This window comes from Lithobates pipiens, unplaced genomic scaffold (assembly GCF_037356315.1).
Source record: "Lithobates pipiens isolate NorthernLeopardFrog02 unplaced genomic scaffold, aLitPip1_a1.2 Scaffold_18, whole genome shotgun sequence".
Classification (NCBI taxonomy): Eukaryota; Metazoa; Chordata; class Amphibia; order Anura; family Ranidae; genus Lithobates; species Lithobates pipiens.
In genome coordinates this window covers 257,726,471-257,748,631 of record NW_027507758.1, presented here as the reverse complement: position 1 = coordinate 257,748,631, position 22,161 = coordinate 257,726,471, and the positions used below count along the sequence as shown (strand labels likewise).

At 45.8% G+C, this 22,161-nt stretch overlaps 1 protein-coding gene across 1 annotated transcript in view; it reads right to left on the bottom strand.

Annotated features, from left to right (window-relative positions):
- The window catches only part of LOC143987808 (pantetheinase-like), a 98,998-nt gene that overhangs the window by 66,533 nt on the left and 10,304 nt on the right, over window positions 1-22,161 (bottom strand). Inside the window, exons 2-3 of the mRNA XM_077486854.1 lie at window positions 7,932-8,062; window positions 493-685 (exon numbers count right to left, since the gene is read on the bottom strand). Of these exons, the coding sequence (XP_077342980.1) occupies window positions 493-685; window positions 7,932-8,062 (324 nt within the window). The remainder of the gene's footprint in view (window positions 1-492; window positions 686-7,931; window positions 8,063-22,161) is intronic.

Here is a 22,161-nt window from a genome sequence, read left to right as displayed (position 1 = left end):
AAGAAGGGGACATAAAAGTTTAAAAAAAATAATAATAATCAATGCGCATTTGCCCATGTTCTTTTCACTAATGCAAGTAGTGACACATATCTTAATGATCCTGCCAGAAATACAGTTAGCTACTAACTTCTTGCAGTGTCCTGACTACAGTTCCACTGCAACATTGTAGTAACAGCAGGCTAGGAGAAACAGCAGGCGAACAGAAATATGGAGATGAAGAGATGGGGGGTGCTGATGTAGTCTAGCAAAGAAAACTCAGGCAGGGCTGACAACACCGCTTAGCATTCCATGCAGCAGAGGCACCATTACAGGAATTTAGGGTATCATTAGATTTCTGACAGAATTAACAAGTATTTTTTTAGTACTTGGGATGTTTTTAAAAAAATGCATAAAGTGAGAAATGTATATGTGTATGTATTAGAAAGAAGAATATATTTTTGAGGATTTTGCAATTCTTTATACTCTTCATATTCATATGTATACAGTTTTTACCTTGTGATATCGTGCTATGAGTTTTCCCTCGGGATCAAATGCAATGGTGGTGTCATAAAAATAATGCCCATCCTCAGGACAGCGGGAATCACTAGAATTGCATTGTTTCTTGTCTCCCAAATTTGCCACTAGATAAATATGGCTCTTTTTGGCCATGCAACTCAGTCTGTTCTGTACTGGTGTTCTGCCAAATCTAAATAAATATTTAAAATGAATTAATTATTTTTAATTAGAAATAAATTATTATTATTATTATTATGATTATTATTATTATAATACAGCATTTATATAGTGCCAACAGTTTGTGCAGCGTTTACAATCCAAAAGGAGACAGTACAGTTGCAATGCAATAGAATACAAGAGGGTTAAGAGGGCCCTGCTCATAAGAGCTTACAATCTAGAGACCTGAGAGCAGGAGGTCTTGGGAGGAGAATGATTTGGGTGATATCTGGAGATAAGATCAGTGATAAAGCTTGCAGCAGAGTTGTGAATATTTGTATGTTGTTGTGAGTATTGGCAGACACTGAGCAGTTGGTAAAGCAAATGATTCTGGCAGCATCATTCATAAAAGACTGAAGAGGGGACAGCCTATAGAGAGGTTGGAGGGGATGAGAAGGGAGTTGCAATAGTCAAGGTGACAGATAACAAGGGAGTGAATGAGTAGCTTGGCGGATTTGTTCTTTAAAAAGGAATACATTTTACGTTTAATGTTACAGAGCTGAAATCTACAAGCTTTTGATAGTAATTGTATTAAGGGTCGAAGGGACAGGTTAGAGTCTAGAATTACAGGTAGTACCCTGGTGTGAGGGAATGGGACTGAAAGTTGTATTATTGTTCTTGATGGAAAATCCAGAGAGGATGGGCACAGGTGTGTGTGTGTGGGGTGGGGGGGGGGGGGTAATATTACAAGCTTTTAGAAAGATTTTGTTTGAAGAAGGGATGTTAGTTAGTAAGTTAGTAATGCAAGAGGAGACTGAAGGAGTGAGGTGAGGAGTAAAGAGATAGATTTTGGTGTCATCGGTGTAAAGATGGTGTTTGAAGCCGTGGGAGGTTATCAAGTGACCAAGAGAGGAGGTGTAGATAGAGAAGAGAAGGTGTCCAAGAACAGAGCATTGGGGGACCCTACAGAAGTTATAGGTAACACTGAAGGAGCCCTGTGATATAAAGGAGGAGAACCAGGAAAGAGCAGAATCTTGGAGGCCAAGGGGTGGAGTTTTTTGAAAAGCAGTGGATGGTCAACAGTATAAAAGGCCGCAGAGAGGTCTATCAGTAAGAGCATGGATTAGTGGCCATTGCTTTTAACAGCTACTAAATTATTAGTGAGTTATAGTAGGGTAGTTTCTGTAAAGTACTCAGTGAGGTAGAAAGTTTAGAGGTGAATGGGAACAAGGAGATGGAACTTAAGCTGTTCAGGTTGGTGGGGTCCAATGAAGGCTTTTTATGTATGGGGGTAATCTGTGCATGTAGGGGAAGGTGCCAGTAGAAAGGGAGATATTGAAGATGTGAGTGAGGCATAGGATAGAAGAAGAAGGTGAGTAATGGAGAGAAAACAGTATCCAGGGGACAATTAGATAGGTGGGCATCTACCTCTTCAGTAGTAGACAGATCAAAAGTGGAAAGTGTTGAATGTACTGTTAGACAGGGTATTTTAGGTGGGGAAGATACCTGTTTAGTGGAGGTGTCCTCACAAATTGCATTAATATATATTGACATTATATTTATATACAAATACACTAATAACAACACCTAATATACATTTTACATCAGTCTTGTTTTTGAAGTGATTGGCAATCTCTTGGGGGGCAGTGAGTGAGTTGGGGGGGGGGGGCAAAGTAAAGAGGACTGGATGACAAGGTATTAACAAGAGTGACAAAGTAGGTTTGTTTGGATGCATGGAGAAAGAAATAGATTTTTTGTATAGGGTGAAATCCTGCAGGGATTTGGTTTCATGCTACAAATCACTCAAGAGCACAGCTATGTCTCTTGAGATTTATAGTGTTGTCAGTTTGCCAAGGTTGTGACAGTGGTGTAAAGTTGCGAATGTTTCTACGAGTATTCATTTTATAGGTGGTTAAAGACAAGGACACAGTGAAACTGATGAGATTGTGATCACAGACAGGAAAGAGGGTGATGGTGGGGTTGCCGGGGTACAGAGATTAAAGAATACAAGGTCAAGGTTGTTACTATTGGAGTGAGTGGATGTTTGTGTCCACTGTGTTAGGTCAAAAGATGAGGTTAAGTTGAGAAGTTAAGATCAGCTGGGCTGTTAAAGTCACCAAGAATGACAGTGGGTATTTCAGAAAGAAAGTAGGGCACCCAGGCAAAGAAGTCAACAGAAAAGCTTGATACTAGGTCCAGGGGGCCTCTAAATCCCTGCAATTCTCAGAGCAATTGGAGAAAACAGAGAAATACATTGGGTTTTAAAAGAGGAAATGGATAGAAAGGAATGGGTAGGAAGGACTTGAAAGTTGCTCAGTGGAGATAGAAGGAATCCAACTCAACCTACTTTCCATCCACTGGATCTGGGTGAGTCCAGTGGAGACCACCATTGGAGAGGGCAGCAGGAAAAGCAGAGTCAGGTTTCAGTAATCAGAGGTATGTTAAAGCAATGCGAGATAAAAAGGTCATACACAGATGTAAGCTTGTTACAGACGGAGTGGACATTCCAGAGGACACACAAATGGAGGGCAGGTTTTTGGAAGCAAGAATATAGAAACTTGTGGCTGTTGTCAGGGGAGGAAGATCGCTGGATGTGGGGGTTGCATTTAGAAAATGGGCAGTCAGGGTTGGGGGAAATGTCCCCAGGAATTAGGAGAAGGAGGGTGAGCAAAGTAAGATGGGAATGGAATGCACATGCACATACCTCACTGTCCTGGTGTTCAGGTCAGCATGTGGGTTCAGTATTTGCAGGAAGTGATTTGTGAAGTAATAGGGAGAGGGTAGGAGTGAGGGTGATATATATGAGCTGTGGAGAGGAGGTGTAAAGCAAGGACAATTTGAGGACACAGAACACTAATGTGAGAAAGAAGAGTAGAGGGAGCATATCAGAGGAAAAAGAAAGTGGGAATCAGACTTTTTCAGAAAGGAGCAAAGTTCTATATACTGCTTTAGTTGACCTGCTTTAGTTGAAGTGGTAGTAAAGTCTCTCTTTTAACTTGTACCTACAGGTCAGCCTTATTATAAGTGCAGTGAATATCTCCTAAACTTGCACTGTTCACTCTGCATGCAGCTTGTAACACTGGTGCATCCGCTTTGATGACATAGAGCCATCCCTTCAGAGCTCTGTGCTGTGACTCCCGTGGCCTCAGACGGTCGGAGCATGTGAACCCAGAATACAGACCTGGTGAACATGGAAGCACTGTCATCGGTGACAGCGCACTGCTGGAGGGCTTTGTTGTAAGGTAAGCATTTCATATGATGTGATGTGATGTATACTAGCACATTATGCCATTGTCTTGAAGGTTTTTTTGTTTTTGTTTTTTTTAACCGCTTGCTGGCCACCTCACGCCAATATACATTGGCAGAAGGGCTTGTACAGGCAGAATCATGTACCTGTACGTTGCCCTTTAAGAGGCGGCCAGCACGCGCACCTGCGGAAAGCTCCATGAGTCGGGCCGCGGGTCCCATGGACTAGATCACCGATGGGATACCCGCGATTGCCTCAAAGGGTAGGAAGAACAGGGAGATGCTAATGTAAACAAGCATCTCCCTGTTCTGCCTAGTGACAGTGTCACTGATCTCTGGCTCCCTGTGATCGGAGTAGAGATCAGTGACGTGTCACACACAGCCACGTCCCCTACAGTTAGAAACACACCCCAGGACATACTTAACCCCTATACTGCCACCTAGTTGTTAACCCCTTCACTGCCAGTGTCGTTTTCACAAGAATCAGTGCATTTGATTGCCGTATAAATGACAATGGTCCCAAAAATGTGTTAAAAATGTCCAAAGTGTCCGCCATAATGTCGCAGTCACGATAAAAAAAACACTATATACCTTTTGCGCAAAAAAAACAATCAATAAATCGCTTATTGCTATTTTTTTTATCAAAAATATGTAGAATATGTATCGGACTAAACTGAGGAAAAAAAATACATTTTTTATATATATTTCGGGGATATTTATTATAGCAAAATGAAAAAAAATAATGTGTTTTTTCCAAAATTTACGCTCTTTTTTTGTTTATAGCGCAAAAAAAAACAAAAACGCAGGGGTGATCAAATACCACCAAAAGAAAGCTCTATTTGTGGGAAAAAAAGGATGTCAATTTTGTTTGGGAGCCACCTCGTGCAACCGCGCAATTGTCAGTTGAAGCGACACAGTGCAGAATCACAAAAAGTAATGAGTAAATTCTTCCGGGGCTGAAGTCGTTAAAGGCTACGTTTTACTACTGACTTAACCACTTCCCGACCAGCGCACAGCGATGTACGTCGACAGAATGGCAGGGGCAGGCATATTGGCGTACATGTACGTCCAATATTTGTTGCCGCCATGCCATCGGGAGCGCGCCGCCGGCGGTGCGCTCCCGCGCTGGTCGGGACCCCTGTGAGTCCGGTCGCGGGACCCGCGGACTCGATTGCCGCGGGCATCCCCGTGATCGTCTCACGGAGCGGCCGAATGGAGGAAATGCTGTATAAGCAACATTTTTCCATTCTGCCTAGCAACTAGTGACGCTGATCTCTGCTCCATGTGATTGGAGCAGAGATCAGTGTACACTAAATGAAAGCCCAACCCCCCCACAGTTAGTAACACACCCCTAGGAACACGTAACCCCTACACTGCCACCCACTGGTTAACCCTTTCACTGCCAGTGTCATTTACACAGGAATCACTGCATTTATATAGCAGTGATTACTGTATAAATGACAATGGTCCCAAAAATGTGTCAAAAATGTCCGATGGGTCCCCCACAATGTCGCAGTCACAATAAAAATCGCAGATCGCCGCCATTACTAGTAAAAAAAAAAATAATAAAAAATTATTAATAAAAATGCTATAAAACTATCCCTATTTTGTAAACGCTATAACTTTTGCGCAAACCAATCAATAATCGCTTATTGCGATTTTTTTTACCAAAAATATGTAGAAGAATACGTATCGGCCTAAACTGAGGGAAAAAAATGTTTTTTTATATATTTTTGGGGGATATTTATTATTACAAAAAGTAAAAAATAATGCATTTTTTTCAAAATTATCGCTCTATTTTTGTTTATAGCGCAAAAAATAAAAACCGCAGGGGTGATCAAATACCACCAAAAGAAAGCTCTATTTGTGGGAAAAAAAGGACGTTAATTTTGTTTGGGAGCCACGTCGCACGACCGCGCAATTGTCAGTTAAAGCGACGCAGTGCCGAATCGCAAAAAGTGGTCTGGTCTTTGACCAGCAAATTGGTCCGGTCTGAAAGTGGTTAAAGTACTGTGTTGAAACAGTTTTTTTATTACAATTTATTGCAGGTAAGCTTACTTTAATTCTCAGATGTAAAATCATTGCCTCATACCTAAAAGCAACAAACAATTTAAATAACAAATGTCAAAACAAGATTTAAGGGGCTTTACAAAGCCATGATGTCTGTTGTCACCTGATGGAAAAAGACAAAGCTTTATTGTCATCTGATGATCCAAAGTACCCACATGATAAGTCTGTGGGATGAACAAGATCATTGTACGAATAGAAGGAAACAAGCGTTCTTTAATATTCTGAATCAAGGACTGAATTTCACAATATAAAAAGCAATGTTAGACTCAGTTATACTAGAAATTATCCAGACTTATAAGCACTTATACATTTCCAGATGAGAGAAGTTTAGCAGTTTTCATTATTCTTTTTATTTTTTTACACATGTCTCTTCATACTTCTACGGTACATCCTGCAGATCTTCTAATCATATCCTCATAAACCACTAACAGTTCTCCCACCTCCCTTTACAGAAGAATGAAAAATAATAAATGTACTTTTAGAATACACCTGTGGTCATAAATGAAAGCCTGACATGGTATGTTAGTGGTCACTATACATAATCCTCACATATTTATATAACTTAGTGTGAGGCATCCAATGCTTTTATTCTCCCTTCAATAATATCCTTAATTGGATTAAAGTGGTTGTAAAGGCAGAATTTTTTTTTTATCTTAATGCATTCTATGAGTTAAGATAAAAAGCCTTCCATGTGCAGCAGCCTATCTATCCCCTCCCCAATACTTACCTAAGATCCATCTAGGTCTAGCAATGTTGCACAAAAGACTTGGCTGTTCCAGGACTCCCCTCCTCATTGGCCAAGACAGCAGCATGGCACCATTGGCTCCCACTGCTGTCAAAGTCAGTGAGCCAATGAGGAGAGAAAGGGGGTGGGGCCAGGCTACTGCTCCATCTCTGAATGGACAGAGGGAGCTGTGACTTGGCTCTGGTGCCCACATAGCAAGCTGCTTACTGTGGGGGCACTCAACAGGAGGGAGGGGACAGGAGCACAGAAGAGGGACCTGAGAAGAGGAGGATTGAGGCGGCTCTGCGCAAAACCACTGCAACAGAGCAGGTAAGTATAACATGTATGTTATTTTTAACCCCAAAAAAAAAACATTAGTATCACTTTAGCTTCCTGACCGCCTCACGCAGATATACTGAAGCAGAAGGGCACGTACAGGCAGATTAACGTACCTGTACATTGCCCTTTAACGTTAACTGCCAGTCACATTACTGTGTAAATGTGACTGGCAGTGAAGGGGTTAACCACTAGGTGGCACTGATGTGGGAGTAATTCTAACTGTGGGGGTGATAAGTGTCATGTCAAGCATAGCCCACCCCCCCCCCACAGTTAGAATCACTCCCTAGGACACACTTAACCCCTAGAGCACCACCTACTGGTTAACCCCTTCACTGTCAGTCACATTTACACAGTAATCAATGCATTTTTAATTGCACCGATCGCTGTATAAATGTGAATGGTCCCAAAATTGTGCCAAAAGTGTCCAATGTGTCCGCCATAATGTCAAGTCCTGATAAAAATCGCTGATCACCGCCATTACTAGTAAAAAAAAAATCATAATAAATATGACAACTATCCCCTATTTTGTAGACGCTATAACTTTTGTGCAAACCAATCAATAAACAATTTTTTTTTTACAAAAAATATGTAGAAGAGTAACTGAGGAAAAAACTGAGGAAAAAAATGTTTTTTATATATTTTTAGGGGATATTTATTACAGCAAAAAGTAAAAAATAATGCGTTTTTTTTCAAAATATTAAAAAATTTTTTGTTTATAGCGCAAAAAATAAAAACCGCAGAGGTGATCAAATACCACCAAAATAAAGTTCTATTTGTGGGGAAAAAAGAACCTCAATTTTGTTTGCGGGCCACGTCGCACGACCGTGCAATTGTCAGTTACAGCAACGCAGTGCCAAATTGCAAAAAAAAATGGTTCGAGGCTTAAGTGGTTAAGGCTCACCTTTGTGGATCATTGCATGGAGTCCAGTTAACTGCAGGTTCAGGTATATCTTCAAGGTACGGATACACTGCTTCTCGGCTCAAACCAAAACAACATATAGCATATTCAGGAGTCACAATGATGTGTGCTTTCTGCAAATAAGAAAATTCATTTGTGAATCAAAACATTTACAACACATTGCAGCTGTATGTTTATTTTTTGTGTAACCACTTTACCTCTCACACCTGTTCACCCCCTATGGACCAGAGCAATTTTTTAATTTCTTCTATGGATCTGCTTATTCGGCAATAATTGTGTCATTAATACAGATAACAAAGTAATACATTTATTGTTTTTTGTTTGTTTTTTTTAGCCACTTCGAGCCCAGGCCAATTCTGGCATTTCTCTCCTACATGTACAAAGCATTATTATTTGCTGGAAAATTACTCTGAACTCCCAAACATTGGACAGAAATCCGCTCACCCCACCATATGTCCAATCCCCAAGAGGAGGATATCACATACGGTCCGCTACAGTAATTGCCCCTCTAGGAGTCCTCGCCCTCCCCGGCAAGTGCAGCGTCCCCTCCCTTCTCACCTGTGTACCTTGCTCTGAGCCACCAGTAATTCCCATCCTCCAAGGGTAGCAGTGAGCACTCCTCACTGCACTCTTCAATGTCTGAGCACTCTCTGGTAGGACAGTCAATAAGCACTCTGTCCATCTCTGGTGCAGCTCTGACAGTACATATTTAGATTGTCATGGTCTGACCCCCCAGGCACATGTCTCCCTGTCCTGCTCCTCCTGGTTAGGGATGAGCTTCGTGTTCGAGTCGAACATACGTTCGACTCGAACATCGGCTGTTCGCCTGTTCGGCGAATTCCGAACGTTATGGGCCGTTCGCACCAAATTCGTGTGGCGCTCACGGCCCACAATGCACTGCGATGGCGCAGTGCATTGCTGGCTCATGATTGGCCAAGCATGCACTGTGACCCCGCATGCTTGGCCAATCACAGCGCCAGCAGCGAGGAGAGCCATGATTGGCCACAGGCATTATGCCTGTGGCCAATCATAGCTCAGGCTGTGTAGTGCACGCCCCACACTATATAGGGCCGCCAGTGGCCTTGTGTAGTGTGTTGGTGTCTGAAGCAGTTAGTGGGTGTTCTGTGTACCTTCAACACAGTATACACCGATCGTTATCGGCCGATTTTCGATCTTGCTCTTCTGTAGTGGTTGTTGTCTGCGTGCCCTGACCGCAGTATACACCGCTATATTCACCTCACCTATATAGCTAGTGATCTATCTTTTATAATAGAGCTTGCAGTCAGTAGTGTTAGGAGCTTGTGCGTGCTGTCTGTGTGCTCTGTACCCAGTACACACCGCTATATCCACCTACATAGCTCTTCTCTATTTGAGCCATCTGCAGGAGTTATTGGAAGTTGTGTGTGCCTCCAGCACAGCACAGTATACATCTGTATATACCCCTTTATCTCTGGTGTTCTATAATAAAGGCATCTGCAGGAGTTAGTGGGTGTTTTGTGCCTCCAGCACAATATACACCTGTATCTACCCTTTATTGCTTTTCTCTAATAGAGCCATCTGCAGGGCTTAGTGGGTGTTGTGTGACTCCATTACAGTATACCCCTTTATCTCTGGTGTTCTATAATAAAGGCATCTGCAGGAGTTAGTGGGTGTTGTGTGCCTCCAGCACAATATACACTACCCAACTGCTGTTTTACCCAACTCCCTTCAGGCCATTACCATGTCTGGAAGGCCAGCAAGGAGAGGCAGACAGGCGCGGGCCGATAAAAGAGGGCAAGCAGGCTCTGTGTCTAGAGACAACAGTGCTGGTCGTGGACGCGGTCCTTCTTTTCGGCAGCTGGACATGTTGAGCCGCAACATGCCAACGACTTGGTAGAGTGGATGACCAAGCCCTCTTCATCCTCCTCATCCTCTCTCACCCAGTCTCAGGGTACTAGCAAAGCAGCTGCCAACGTATCGTCTTCCCTCGTCTCAATGTCATCATCAGTGACTCCTTCCCTAGACCCACCACGTCCTGAGGAGTCTCCTGAACTCTTTGAGCACAGTGTTGGGTACATGCTCCAGGAGGATGCCCAGTGTTTTGTAGACTCTGATGATGACACTCAGCTAGAGGAAGGCAGTAGCGTGAATGCAGAGAGAGGGGATGCTCAAGAAGGACAGCAATCTGGCAGTCATGTTCCACAAGCTGCAGCATACTGCCAGGTTTGCTACAGCGATGATGAGGGAGGGGATGATGAGGGCACTGACTCCACATGGGTGCCTGGTAGGAGAGAAGAGGAGGAGGAGGCACATGTCCAACGAGGCAGGATGCCCTCCGGGGGCCAGCTTAGGGGCAGCACACCGACTGAATCACACCGCAGAGCTCCGCCTGTGCAGGGCGCTGCCTCTGCGCGTTATTCTAAAAGTTCTTTGGTGTGGGCCTTTTTTTGAGACGAGTGCATCAGATCGCACCGCTGCTATTTGCAACATATGTCTCAAGCGTATCTCGCGTGGCCAAAACATCAGCCGCTTGGGCACCACATGCTTGACCAGACATATGTTGACCTGCCATGCAGCTCGTTGGCAAGCGTACCTCAAAGACCCACACCAAAGAACAAAGCGGACCTCTCCTTGCTCCTCATCAGCTGGCATCTCCAACCCCACTAGACCTTCAGTCCTCTCTGAAACCTGCTCTGAGAGGACTGAAGGTGTAGAATTAGGTGTGTCACAGCCAAGTGCTTCCGGGCACTCTGCTAGCAGTACACCCACGTCCGATTATAGCAGGCAAATGTCCCTGCCCCAGCTGCTGGACCGGCGAAAGAAGTTCACTCCCAGCCATCCACATGCCCAGCAGTTGAATGCTAGCTTGGCTAAATTGCTAGCACTTCAACTGCTGCCTTTTCAGTTGGTAGACTCGACCCCCTTCCGTGAGTTTGTACAATGTGCGGTTCCTCAGTGGCAGGTCCCCAAACGCCACTTTTTCTCACGGAAGGCGATTCCGGCTCTCTACCGGCATGTGGAAGGCAATGTCCTTGCCTCGCTGGAGAGGGCGGTCAGCGGTAAGGTGCATATTACCGCTGACTCATGGTCCAGCAGGCATGGACAGGGACGTTACCTGTCTTTCACGGCCCATTGGGGCACTCTTCTGGCAGCTGGGAAGGATGCAGGACAAGGTGCAGTAGTGTTGGAGGTTGTTCCGCCACCACGCCTCCAAAATGCTACTATTGGTTGTGACACACCTCTCTCCTCCACCCCCTCCTCTTCTTCTTCCTCCATGGCCTCTTCCAGTGCTCTGTCCTCAGAACCAGCGGTGCTCCGTAGGCGTTCCAGGGGCTACGCAAGTACGCAGGCAAAACGATGCCATGCCGTGCTTGCGCTGGTTTGTTTGGGGGACAGGAGCCACACTGGGGCGGATGTTTTGTCAGCTCTGCAGGGGCAGGCTGAGAGGTGGTTGACGCCACGCCAGCTTAAGCCAGGAATGGTGGTTTGCGACAATGGCACCAACCTCCTCTCCGCCCTCCGACAGGGACAACTGACCCATGTGCCCTGTGTAGCTCACGTCCTTAGCCTGGTGGTGCAGCGGTTTTTGGGCAGGTACCCGGGCTTACAGGATGTCCTGAAGCAGGCCAGGAAAGTCTGTGTGCATTTCCGACGATCATTTAATGCCTGTGCTCGGCTGGCTGAGCTCCAAAAGGAGTTGAACCTGCCCAAGAACCGCCATATATGTGACATGCCCACCAGGTGGAACTCAACGTTGGCCATGCTGCAGCGGCTGCACACGCAGCAGAGGGCCATCAATGAGTACCTGTGCGACTACGGCACCAGGACAGGGTCAGGGGAGCTCGGTTTTTTCTCACCACGCCAGTGGGGCATGATCACGGATGCATGCACTGCCCTGTCACCGTTTGAGGAGGCCACAAGGATGGTGAGCAGTGACAGTGCATGCATCAGTGACACTGTACCTCTTGTCCACCTCTTGGAGCATACGCTGCGTGGAATAATGGACAGGGCACTTGAGGCAGAACAGAGGCAGGAAGAGGAGGACTTCCTTGCCTCTCAAGGCCCCCTTTATCCAGACAGTGTTCCTGCTGTGCCACCCATCACACAGGAAGAGGATGAGGAGGAGGAAGAGGAGGAGGAGGAGGAGGAGGAGGATGATTGTGTCAGCATGGAGGTGGAGGCTGGCACTCAGCATCAGCAGCAGCAGCAGCAGTCTTGTAGGGATGATTTACAGTCCCAAGAAACACGTGGACTTGTACATGGCTGGGAGGAGGTAGCTGCGGATCATGTTGTCCTTAGTGACCCAGAGGACTCCGGACCGAATGCCTCAGCTAACCTACGCTGCATGGCCTCCCTGATCCTGCAAAGCCTGCGGAAGGATCCTCGTATTCTTCGGATCAAGGAGAGGGACCATTACTGGCTGGCCACTCTCCTTGATCCATGGTACAAGGGTAAGGTTGCCGACCTTATCTTGCCATCGCAGAGGGAGCAGAGGATGAGACATCTCCGGGAGGCCTTGCAGAAAGGTCTGTGCAACGCGTTCCCAGAGACTGGGAGGTTACAAACTCCTGGTCCTGGACAACGTGTCGCTGAGGCATCGATCAGAAGGAGCGGTGGAGAAGGTGGCCGTCTGACTGATGCTTTCAGACAATTTTTTAGTCCGCAGCCCCTAGGTATGATCGGTTCCAGCAACCATCACCAGCGTCTGATTTACATGGTGCAGGAATACCTAGGGGCAAGGTCAGACTTGGACACCTTTCCCACCGAAAATCCTCTGGCTTACTGGGTCTTGAGGATGGATCACTGGCCAGAGCTTGCACAGTATGCAATTGAGCTACTGGCCTGTCCTGCATCCAGCGTTCTTTTGGAACGCACCTTCAGTGCTGCTGGTGGCTTTGTTACCGATCACAGGGTGCGCCTGTCCACCGAATCAGTTGATCGACTGACCTTCATCAAGATGAATCAGTCTTGGATCACCCACAGCTACCAAGCACCTGAAGCTGATGTAACCGAATAATTTTTTTTGAAATATCACATCCCTTCAAGACTGCCTATGCTGATGCTGAGTGACTGTCCTGTTATGTTGATTGTCTATCCTCTTCCTCCTCCGCTGATATGTTGGAAGAACATTTCTGGTTCTGGGTGATGCCATCAGCCCAATTTTTCTGCCCCTGTTTAACAGGGGTGTTTAATTACAATTTTTGATGCAATGCTTTGCAGCAGGGCTAATTCCTGCAATAAAAATAGAGTATATGGGAGAGGTTGCAGTGTCGTGGCACCAGCACCAGTGCCTAAGGCCCAGTTTTTCTGCCCCTGTTTAACAGGGGCGTTTAAGTACAATTTTTGATGCAATGCTTTGCAGCAGGGCTAATTCCTGCAATAAAACAAGAGTATATGGGAGAGGTTGCAGTGCCGTGGCACCAGCACCAGTGCCTAAGGCCCAATTTTTCTGCCCCTTTTTAACAGGGGCGTTTAATTACAATTTTTGATGCAATGCTTTGCAGCAGGGCTAATTCCTGCAATAAAACAAGAGTATATGGGAGAGGTTGCAGTGTCGTGGCACCAGCACCAGTGCCTAAGGCCCAATTTTTCTGCCCCTGTTTAACAGGGGCGTTTAATTACAACTTTTGATGCAATGCTTTGCAGCAGGGCTAATTCCTGCAATAAAACAAGAGTATATGGGAGAGGTTGCAGTGTGGTGGCACCAGCACCAGTGCCTAAGGCCCAATTTTTCTGCCCCTGTTTAACAGGGGCATTTAAGTACAATTTTTGATGCAATGCTTTGCAGCAGGGCTAATTCCTGCAATAAAACAAGAGTATATGGGAGAGGTTGCAGTGCCGTGGCACCAGCACCAGTGCCTAAGGCCCAATTTTTCTGCCCCTTTTTAACAGGGGAGTTTAATTACAACTTTTGATGCAATGCTTTGCAGCAGGGCTAATTCCTGCAATAAAAATAGAGTATATGGGAGAGGTTGCAGTGTCGTGGCACCAGCACCAGTGCCTAAGGCCCAGTTTTTCTGCCCCTGTTTAACAGGGGCGTTTAAGTACAATTTTTGATGCAATGCTTTGCAGCAGGGCTAATTCCTGCAATAAAACAAGAGTATATGGGAGAGGTTGCAGTGCCGTGGCACCAGCACCAGTGCCTAAGGCCCAATTTTTCTGCCCCTTTTTAACAGGGGCGTTTAATTACAATTTTTGATGCAATGCTTTGCAGCAGGGCTAATTCCTGCAATAAAACAAGAGTATATGGGAGAGGTTGCAGTGTCGTGGCACCAGCACCAGTGCCTAAGGCCCAATTTTTCTGCCCCTGTTTAACAGGGGCGTTTAATTACAACTTTTGATGCAATGCTTTGCAGCAGGGCTAATTCCTGCAATAAAACAAGAATATATGGGAGAGGTTGCAGTGTGGTGGCACCAGCACCAGTGCCTAAGGCCCAATTTTTCTGCCCCTGTTTAACAGGGGCATTTAAGTACAATTTTTGATGCAATGCTTTGCAGCAGGGCTAATTCCTGCAATAAAACAAGAGTATATGGGAGAGGTTGCAGTGCCGTGGCACCAGCACCAGTGCCTAAGGCCCAATTTTTCTGCCCCTTTTTAACAGGGGAGTTTAATTACAACTTTTGATGCAATGCTTTGCAGCAGGGCTAATTCCTGCAATAAAACAAGAGTATATGGGAGAGGTTGCAGTGTGGTGGCACCAGCACCAGTGCCTAAGGCCCAATTTTTCTGCCCCTGTTTAACAGGGACATGTAATTACAATTCTTGATATAATATTTCACAGGAGGGCCCCTTCCTGTGCCCACCCAGAGTAACGGTGGGGACTTATAGTGTTGTGGCACCAGCACCACAACCACCAAAGGTCAATTTTTTTTACCACTGTTCAACAATGGCATGTAATTACAATTCTTGATATAATCGTTCACAGCAGGGCGCTCCAGCGCCCACCAAGAGATACTTTGAGGGCTTACAATGTTGTGGCAAAACCAACACCTTGTTCCGCCATTTCTGCAGAGCATATAGGGCAGGCCCCTACTTTCAAACATCCAACTTACAAACATCTCCTACTTGCAAACGGAAGGAGACAACAGAAAGTGAGATGAAAAAAGATGGACGACAAAACAAATTATACAGGGGTGATAACCCTTCCCTATGTTTTCCAAAAAGCTTAAAAATAGTTTTTTTGACTGGAGCTACACTTTAAAAATGTACCAGTTGAAAATTACAAACAGATTCAACTTAACACAACAAACCTACACAGTCCCTGTCTTGTTTGCCCTGCCTGTATACTGCTGTTCTGAGTATATAGGGCCTGGGGGCCACACGCATTTCCTTTTTTTAATATGGGTACGGGGTTCCCCTTAATATGCGTACAAGACCCAAAGGGACTGGTAATGGGCAGGGAGGGCTACCCATGCCATTTTTCTCAATGATTTTCAACCATATTGCAGGAACCAGATATAACATTAAAACCGCAAGCAGCTTTAAATGACGTTATTTCCGTTAAATGTCATTTTGTGCAGCGACTGTTCTAAACACGGGAAACACGTGGCACTTCACAGGCATACTACAGACACCCCCCAGGCACCATATTTAAAGGAATATTTCACTTTTTTTTCCACTTTAATCGTCATTAAAATCAGTGCTCCTGCCAAAACGGCCATTTTTAAAAACATTTTAGGCATTGACCCATGTCCCCTGGGGCAGGAGCCAGGTCCCCAACCCCTTTTTAGGACAGTATCTTGCATATTAGCCGTTAAAATTAGCACTTTTAATTTCGAACGTTCGAGTCCCATAGACTTCAATGGGGTTCTAAAGTTCGCACGAATTTGGGGTCCGTTCGAAAGTTCTGGTGCAAACCAAACCGGGGGGTGTTTGGCTCATCCCTACTCCTGGTATAGAACTTCCTATTGGTCCCTGTGCTCACCTCTGACAATTTATCTTTTAGCCCCTGTCCTACCGGTGCCTCTCTGACTTCTCTTCTTCAATCCCACCTTTATCTTCTCCATTAGTCTCCAGTCACTCCAGCAGCCCCTTCTTGGCTCTCTTTCACTGCAGTTGAGATAAAGTCCTCTTCAGAGAATTTCCCATTCCTCTCCAGTGCCCTTAGTCTATCCCGGGCGGAAGAGGGCTCCAAATTTCTGAGGCGATAGGATGTGGACCCGACACATGCTCATTCCCCCTCCCCCCTAACGGACCAATCACAGGTGGCCTGGTTAGAGGTCATGTGACCCAGGCAGTGATCTTGCGACATACCTTGCTTGCCCACAGAGGGGGCTCTGTGTGCCATCTGTGCCATAGGTTCGCCATCACTGCCCTAGAGAATAACATGGCGGTTGTTGCAATTTGTTATGTAAAACGGTATTTGCGCAGCGATTTTTCAAAACCATTTTTTTGGGGAAAAAATACACTTTATTGAATTTTAATGCAAAAAAAACAATGCACAACCCATTTTTTTTTTTGGGGTAAAATACCTAACATGCCATGCTTTAAATTTGCGCATACTTGTGGAATGGCACCAAAGTTCGGTACTGAAAAATATCCATAGGCTATGCGTTACCATTTTAGAGTTAAGGAGGAATTATTGCTCTCCCTCGAACATTTGTGGCATAACTCACATGTGGTTCGAACACCATTTACATATGTGACCCACGTATGCTTTTGCTTCTGCATGCAAGCACAAAGGGACGGGGCGCTTTTTTAAAAAAAATTATGTATTTATATTTTAATTTTTTCTATTTTTACACTGTCCTGTTAATTTTTTTATTATTCTATTATCAATTTTCACTGTTCCCTTTTAACAACTCTACCAAATCAGTGGCATAAGCTCTTTTAAGCCTCTTAGGCCGCGTACACACGCGGGGACTGTTCGGCCAACTTTGTCCGTCAAACAGTTTCGGCAAACAGTCCGCTCAAAATTAGCATGGACGGACATGGCCACACACGACGTACGAACAGTTTGCTGAAACCGTGCGCGATGACGTGAACGGCACGTACGACGGGACGAAAAATACGACGTCCTATACACTGCATTATAACTTTCGGCGTGTAAAGCCTTTCTGAGCATGCGCGGAACTTAGTTTGTCGAACAAGCCTACACACGAGGGAACTGTTCGCTGAAACAAGGTTTCAGCGGACAGTTTTTCGGAAATTCCAAAAAACCTTGTTCAGCTGACTGTTCGCTGAAACTGTCCGCTGAACGCCCACACACGGGCGGACTGTCCGCCGAAACACTGTTCAGCGGACAAAGTTGGCCGAACAGTCCCCGCGTGTGTACGCGGCCTTACCGAATCTTTTTTCAGGGACACTCCTTATATACTCCTTATTTCTACATACAACATGTTACCTTTCCTTTTTAAGTAAGTACCTGCTGGAGGGCTATCTACCTTAACAGACAGTTAAAAAGGAAGTAAACCCTGATGGGTTTATGTCTTCTTTGTCTCCCTGCAAAGGTAAAGCATAATGGGCTACTATGCATCGCATAGTAGCCCATTATGTGTCACTTACCTGACACAGGAGCCAGCGATGTCACCGCTGTCCCCTATAGTCCGGAGCATCCATGTTCTTCCGGGTATCGCTGCTCCAGCCACTCACAGCAGCGGAGCAGCGATGACGACACTCCCGCGCATGCGAGCCCCCACTAACGGCATATCGCCGTTAGCAGTGGCATGCTGCTAATGGCGATAGTGTGCATGTGCGACGCTGTCTATTGCGCATGCGCCGTAGACAGCTGTCACAGTCTTGTAGTAAATATGTCCTAAACCGTGAAGGTTTAGGACATATTTCTTGGACCTACAGGTAAGCCTTAATCTAGGCTTACCTGTAGGTCAAAGTGGTTTGTAAGGGTTTACAACCACTTTAACCACTTGCTTTCTGGGCACTTAAACCCCCCCTCCTGCCCAGACCAATTTTCAGCTTTCAGCGCTGATGCACTTTGAATGACAATTGCGCGGTCATACAACACTGTACCCAAATGAAATTTTTATCATTTTTTTCCCACAAATAGAGCTTTCTTTTAATTACAGCTGGGAGTTTTATTTTTTGCTAAACAAACAAAAAAAGATGCAAAATATTTTTTTTTTTTAAATCGTGTTTAATAGTTTGTTATAAAATTTTGCAAACAGGTGATTTTTCTCCTTCATTGAAGTGCGCTGATGAGGCGGCACTGATAGGCTGCACTAGTGGGCACTGATAGGCTGCACTGGTGGGCACTGATAGGCATAGTTAAGGTGGCACTAATAGGCACAGTTAAGGTGGCACCGATAGGCACAGATAAGGCAGTACTGATGGGCACAGATAAGGCGGCACTGATGGGCAAAGATGGGCATGGATGGGTGGCACGGATGGGTGGCATGGATGGGTGGCACTAAGGGGCACTGATAGGTACCACTGATAGATGGGACTGATGGGCACTGATAGGTGACACTGATAGGTGGCTCTGATAGGTGGCACTGCTGGGCACTGATGGGCACTGGTAGATGACACTGATGGGCACGGATATGTGGCCCTGGGGTGCAGCGTGGGTGGCACTGTGGGCACTGATGGGTGGCACTGTGGGCACTGCTGGGTGGCACTATGGGCACTGCTGGGTGGCACTGATGGGGGGCACTTATTTATTCCTGAGGTGGAACTGGCAGGGGGCAGGTGGGCACTGGTATGCTGGCCGTGATCAGAACTGATGTCCCGATCACGGCCGCCGGTGATCGGCTCTTTTTTTTTCTCCTCACGCTGACAAATGGGGATCGTAATAAATTTTGGGCATTCCGCAACGCCTGCGAACTGTATTTCTCACTACGGCCCCTGACATTTACCCAAGAGACCACCAAGGTGGGGTTTGTTATTTCAGTCCTGGGCTCACCATCTGATAGAGAGCCACCACGTTATAGTGAACTCTTTGAAAACCTTTTTCAACGCCATGTCTTTACTTTATGACGATCCGCAGCGGTCTTCCACTGCAGAGGCTGCCCTTCTATAGCATGAACTTCAGATGCTGGAGCGCAGATACCCAGTGGAATATTGCAGCCCTGCGGCATCAGTTTCGTCTTGGCCTGTCCAAAGAATTAAAGGATGAACTAGCCCAGGTCGGTATACCAAGTTCCCAGGGAGCTCTGTTCTCCCTGAAAATTCAGATGTATCAACGCTTTCGTGAGCGCAGGGCAGAGAGCAACCCAGCCCACTCATTCCACTTGGACATTAACCAAAGTGCCTGCCTCCACTTGCCCTGCTTCCTCTCACTCTGGTCCAGTCCATTCTGCTCCAAACAAATTGACTTCCGAATCCCCCGGACTTGGGTTAATAAGGCACTCTCTGTCTGCTGAGGAGTGATTATGTCGGCAGCGGAATAATCTTTGCCTGTACTGTGGTGGAGCCGGCCACTATGTATACGCCTGTCCAGCAAAGCTCTGGAGATGTCTATCCCTATCCCTGTCCAGTTACCCTGCACCTGTTGCCAACACCATGCACCTGGCTCTCTCCATCATATTCCAACTTCCAGAAAGAACTGTTCCGGTCATGGCGATTATTGATTCTGGGGCTTGTAGTTGTTTTAACGATTTAGAATTTGCTCACCAACAACTCGTTCCTCTCTGATCCAGGACTCAAGGACTTTCCATTTTCCTAGCAGACGGCTCCCTCATCAAGTCAGGTCAGGTCACTCAGCAGATCCCCTTATTACCTGTAATCTCTGCCACAAACCACAAGGAACTGTTAAGTTTGGATGCAATCGCGTTCCCGCTATTCCCAGTCATTCTAGGCCTGCCATGGCTTCAGGCCCATAATCCGCAAATTGACTGGGTTTTCCGGAAGTATCATACCATGAAGAATCTTTTTTGTTGAAAAAAAGAATGATATCTTACGATCCTGTGTGGACTACCGGGAGTTGAATAAAGTTACAGTTAAGAACCGGCACCCCTTGCCTCTGGTAGTCAAGCTCTTCCAAAGATTATGCAACACAGCTGTCTTCACTAAGCTGGATCTGCGAGGGGCCTACAACTTTGTGCAAATTCGTCCAGGAGATGAGTGGGAGACTGCTTTTCCTACCAGATTCGGCCATTATGAGTAACGGTCTATGTATTATGAGTAACGGTCTATGTAACGCTCCTGCAACCTTTCAGCACTTCGTGAATGATATTTTCAGAGACTGCCTAGACATTTTTGTAATCGTTTATCTGGATGACATCCTGATTTTCTCCACATCATCACCGGAAGCATGTTAAAACTGTAGTCTGCCGACTACGTCAACATAGGCTATGTGCCAAACTCGAAAAAATGTGAATTTGAGCTGCAGAGTATCCAGTTTCTGGGCCTGCTAATCTCCACTGAGGGGTTCAAAATGGATCTTTAGAAGGTCACAGCTGTCCTGGACTGGCCCGCACCATCAGACAAGAAGGGGGTACACCGGTTTGTCGGGTTCGCAAACTTTTACCGCAGGTTTTTCAAGGGGTTTTCCAACATCATTTCTCCAATCACACAGCTGACTAAGCAAAATGTCTGGTTCCATTGCAATTCCAAGGCCCAGATGGCTTTTACCACCTTAAAAGGACTTTTTACCTCTGCCCCCATCTTGAGACATCCAGATCCCTCCTTACCTTATCTACTGGAGGTTAACGCCTCTGAAACGGCGGTAGGAACAGTAATTTCTCAGCGCCGGGGTCTAAAGGATTTGATGCATCCCATAGCCTTCTTTTTCCGTAAACTTTCTCCTGATGAGAAAAATTATGATGTGGGTGACCGGGAATTCCTGGCTATTAAGGCTGCGCTCGAGGAGTGGAGGTATCTGCTGGAAGGAGCACGCACACCCCATACTTATATACACCGACCACAAGAATATGGAATATCTGAGAACCACCAAGCGCTTGAAGCCGCGTCAAGCGCGATGGGAGCTATTTTTCTCCAGATTCTCGTTCTCCCATATGTTCGATGATCCCAAAGAGACTTCAGTTCCTGATACTATTCTATCCCACAACAACTTTCTTCTCCTCCAATATGATTTAATGCCCAGCCTAAGACGAGCCTCAGTGGGAATATCCAGTCCTCCAGGAATCACCCTGTTGCCTAGGGATGGGTTACTTTGGAAAGGTAATAAAATTTTCGTACCAGAGACTTTCCAGACAAAATTACTCAGTCTTTGCCATAATAATCCCCAGGCTGGCCATTTTGGGGTCCACAAAATTCTTGAGCTAATTCAGTGCATGTTCTGGTGGCCGAAACCTTGAGAAACACTGTATGTCAAATCATATACTGTCTGCATTCAGAACAAATCCACTAGAACTAAGTCTTGGGGGCTTCTCAGACCACTACCAATCCCTGACTGACCATGGAGCATGATTGCTATGGACTTCATAATAGAACTACCCCTGTCTGAAGGATGCACGGCTATCTTCGTAGTCGATGACCGCTTATCGAAGATGGCCCACTTTATACCATTGAGAAACACACCCTCCGCCAGAGAGACTGCCTGGGTTTTCATCAGAGAAATTGTCCGGTTGCACGGAATCCCAACATAGTATCTAACAGAGGAGTCCAGTTCACTTCTCATTTCTGGAGAGCACTATGCAAGGCCTTGAAGATTGATCTATCCATGTCCTCTGCTTACTACCCGCAGACTAACGGCCAGAACGAGAGGACAAACCAGACCCTTGAACAATATATCCGGTGTTTTACTACATTTGTTCAAGACGATTGGGTAGGACTCTTACCCTTAGCAGAGTTCGCTTTTAACAATGCCAGCCATTCTGTTACAGGCCAGTCCCTGTTTTTTGCAAATGATGGGTTTCACCCAGTCTTCTTACCTGACGTTGTCCTGGAGTCTCCAGCCCCAGCAGCACAGTCTACTGTCGATTTCTTGAAATGAAATAGCAAGTTTCTGCAAGAAACTATGCTCAAGGCACAGGCAACCAAAAGGAAAACATGACCGTAAAAGAAGAGGTGAACTTTCTCTTCAGCCAGGCGAACAAGTATGGTTGTCAACTACCAACCTCAGAATGGCTTGCCCTTCAAAAAAGCTGGCACCTAAATGTTTTGGCCCCTTTGCAGTTAAAAGAAAGTTAAACAAAGTTTCCTATGAACTTACCTTACCGGATTCACTCAAGGTTCATCCAGTTTTTCATGTGTCCTTACTAAAGCCCACAATACCAGACCCCTTCCCAGACAGGGGAGCCAGCCCTCCAGAACCCGTAATAAAAACGGGGACCAGGAATATGAAGTGGAGGCTATCCTTGGTTGCAGAAGGGGTAA